The sequence below is a fragment of the Rhincodon typus genome, chromosome 2 (genome assembly GCF_021869965.1).
Source record: "Rhincodon typus isolate 14 chromosome 2, sRhiTyp1.1, whole genome shotgun sequence".
Classification (NCBI taxonomy): Eukaryota; Metazoa; Chordata; class Chondrichthyes; order Orectolobiformes; family Rhincodontidae; genus Rhincodon; species Rhincodon typus.
Window position 1 is genome coordinate 42993080 of NC_063333.1, and position 3083 is coordinate 42996162.

General features: G+C 38.5%; 1 protein-coding gene across 1 annotated transcript in view; it reads left to right on the forward strand.

Annotated features, from left to right (window-relative positions):
• Positions 1-380: 380 nt before the first annotated feature.
• cubn (cubilin (intrinsic factor-cobalamin receptor)) overlaps positions 381-3083 on the forward strand; it is a 266050-nt gene continuing 263347 nt past the window's right edge. The window contains exons 1-4 of the mRNA XM_048606979.1: positions 381-451; positions 1176-1292; positions 2048-2177; positions 2507-2602. Coding sequence (XP_048462936.1) covers positions 381-451; positions 1176-1292; positions 2048-2177; positions 2507-2602 — 414 coding nt within the window. The remainder of the gene's footprint in view (positions 452-1175; positions 1293-2047; positions 2178-2506; positions 2603-3083) is intronic.

Genomic DNA, 3083 nt, shown 5'->3' on the forward strand with positions numbered 1-3083 from the left:
CTCTTTTAAACAGTTCTGGATTCTGTATGATATTCTATCATTGACAACTGTTCCAAAACAAGACAAACTGAATCTATTGGGGCGTTTTAATGACAGAGTTAGATGCATCTCTACCACGTGGAAGGGCAACATTGGGAAAGAGAGTGGAGAAGTCAAATTCCAGTGTTTCCTCCTCTTTTTGAAGTGCACAGATTCACCATCACAACCACATGGCTTCATCAGCATTTAGAAATGAAATAATGTAGAAACATCTGTGATTGCTGCGTCCTGGACTATGTCATTGTCTGAGATCAGGCTAGGAAAGATGTGCATGTCACCTGAGCTGTTCAAGTGTAAATGATTGCTGGAGAGATCGAATACTTTTATGTTCCACCGTGAATATGCGCCTAACACCTGAAAACAGTAGACCGTCCAAGAAATCTAAGAGAAGATTTAACATCCACATTCTCCAGTATATAAAAACAAGGGAATAATTCCAAATGCAATTTTCTTCCCATCCTGCTCTCACAGACTCCAATGATGTTGGTATGGAAGGGACAGAATCAAAGATGCAATTCCTCCTTCATTAAATTGTTGTAGCAAAGAGATACTTCCAGTAACATGCTAAATCTGCTTCATTCCTGGAGTGATTCTTCTTGGGTATCCAAAACCCAACATGCAAGCATACCTTTCCTTCCTCGAAACGATTTCCACAGAGCATCAGATTTCCAATTTACTAACCATAGACCAAAAATATTTGATTGTTGTATTTAAAATGATGAAATTATTTGATAGACTACTTACGTTAGTCATCTAAGAAAGTGATGATGTGAATGTACCAGTGATGGAATCAGTGGACAAAGTCAGAAGTCACATGACACCAGGTTATAGTCCAATAGGTTTAATTGAAATCACAAGCTTTCAGAGCATAGCCCCTTTGTCAGATTTCACCTTCTCCTACAACCTGGTGCCTTGGGACTTCTGATCTGAGAAAGTACCAGCAGACATAAGTATAAATTACATATGCACAGAACTAGATTGGCTTCTATGTCTGATCAACATATCCTTACTTTGAATGTACTGGAATTGTGCCTCCCAAATTGCATGTAGTCTTCTACAACTTGCTTGATTGTTCTCAAAGATTAGGAAGAAACTTTCTGGATCCAAATGTTTTTTTTTCTCCTTTGTGATTTTAGTCATTTCCAAGAGATCGTATGGTTGTTGGCAGAAAGAGTATTGCCTCTAGGGGTGATGTTATGTAGAATTCAAAACATTCAATTGAGAAGACTTGAGAGGGCATATAATCTTTTCCTGTCCTTTATTTCTGTATATTTCCTATGTTATTTATGTGGGTAGGTTTTGGTGGGTCCAAGTCTGTCACCAGATCCTCTTAAAAAACAACTATAATTTGGAAATCAGCAATGCTGGTACTGGGGCTTACCTGATCCATCTTATGATCTGTGTTTTCAAAACATCTGAACGTGACATTGTAAATTGGCCCTACATCAAAGATTTTTGGTGAGCTTATCTGAAGTGCTATGCTATGAGATGTGGAAAGAGAAAAAAAAGTGCAACAATAGTTATTTTAGATGCTTAGCTCCTGCAGCATTATCACTTTTATGCTATCTTATATTTTACCCGGCAGATAGTACTTTAGAATAATTTTATATCTAATCTTATGAGGTATATGGTCAAGGTACATGTGGTTGGGTTAAAGGTACGCCTTGTTTAAAATTTGGAGTTTGAACAATTACATCAACAACCATTCTAAGCAGCAGAGCTTGTGAGGATATGCAGCTAACATGATTTACTCCAGTTATTCTGTCTGCCTGTTAATTGCAATTTCTATATTAAAATGTGAATCAGGAAATGAAAGAAATGATCGACTGAGATCTGCTATCAGCAACGATCAGTGGGTATTATTTAATTATTTAATAATAGCATTTTATTAATTTCAGAGAAAACTGCTAGGTTTTGAAGAACAACAAATGTATACATGTAATTTTGTAGCTGGTGTACATTGTGCTTTTAATTCCTGTTTGTTCAAGTGTCTTCTTTTTATTACAAGACCAAGAATAACTTCAAATGATGGCAATTTGATATTTCAAACTGGCAACCTAAAGAATATTGAATTCAAGACTTCATCATCTGGGAGGATTAAATTAAATAATGATGATCTGGAACAACAACTCATTCAGGTAGTAACTGATAATGTCTGACCTCTAAAATACTGTGTTGCCATTTAATGAGGAATGTAAATAACCGAGATAGTGGAGACAGTATTTTTAAGTAAGTAACTCGAACAAGACTATTATTTCACCAGACTAAACAGACATGTTTCCAATGAAATGTTCTGCTTCAGTCACTAAATTGTATATTGAGCTTCAACATGTAAAGGTAATCCTGAATGTTGGACATTAGTTTTTAACTATATTTGAATACTGACTTTCAGTTGTGCTTTTCATATAGCTGCAGATGTCTTTTATAATTTCATAACATTAATTTAATTGTTTTACTGTAATTTTAGATTAGAAAAAATAAGGATGACATTGTGGAATTGAAAACCAGTGGAGGTCATATCCCTCAGAATGTTTCTAATCAAATTGTTCAGCTGAATGCTAGGGTAAGTATACAATCTGTAATCTCTATATTGCTTCAGAGATAGTGGGAACTGCAGATGCTGGAGAATCCGAGACAACAAGGTGCAGGGCTGGATGAACACAGCAGGCCAAGCAGCATCATAGGAGCAGAGAGGCTGACGTTTCGGGCCTAGACCCTTCATCAGAAAAGGGGGAGGGGAAGGGGGTTTTGAAATAAATAGGGAGAGAGTGGGAGGCGGATAGAAGAGGGATAGAGGAGAGGATAGGTGGAGAGGAAACAAACAGGTCGAAGAGGCGGGGATGGGGCCAGGAAAGGTGAGTGTAGGTAGGGAGTTAGGAAGGGGATAGGTCAGTCCAGGGAGGACGGACAGGTCAAGGGGGCGGGATGAGGTTGGTCGGTAGGAGATGGAGGTGCGGCTTGAGGTGGGAGGAGGGGATAGGTGGGAGGAAGAACAGGTTAGGGAGGCGGGGACGAGCTGGACTGGTTTTGGGATGCGGTAGGGG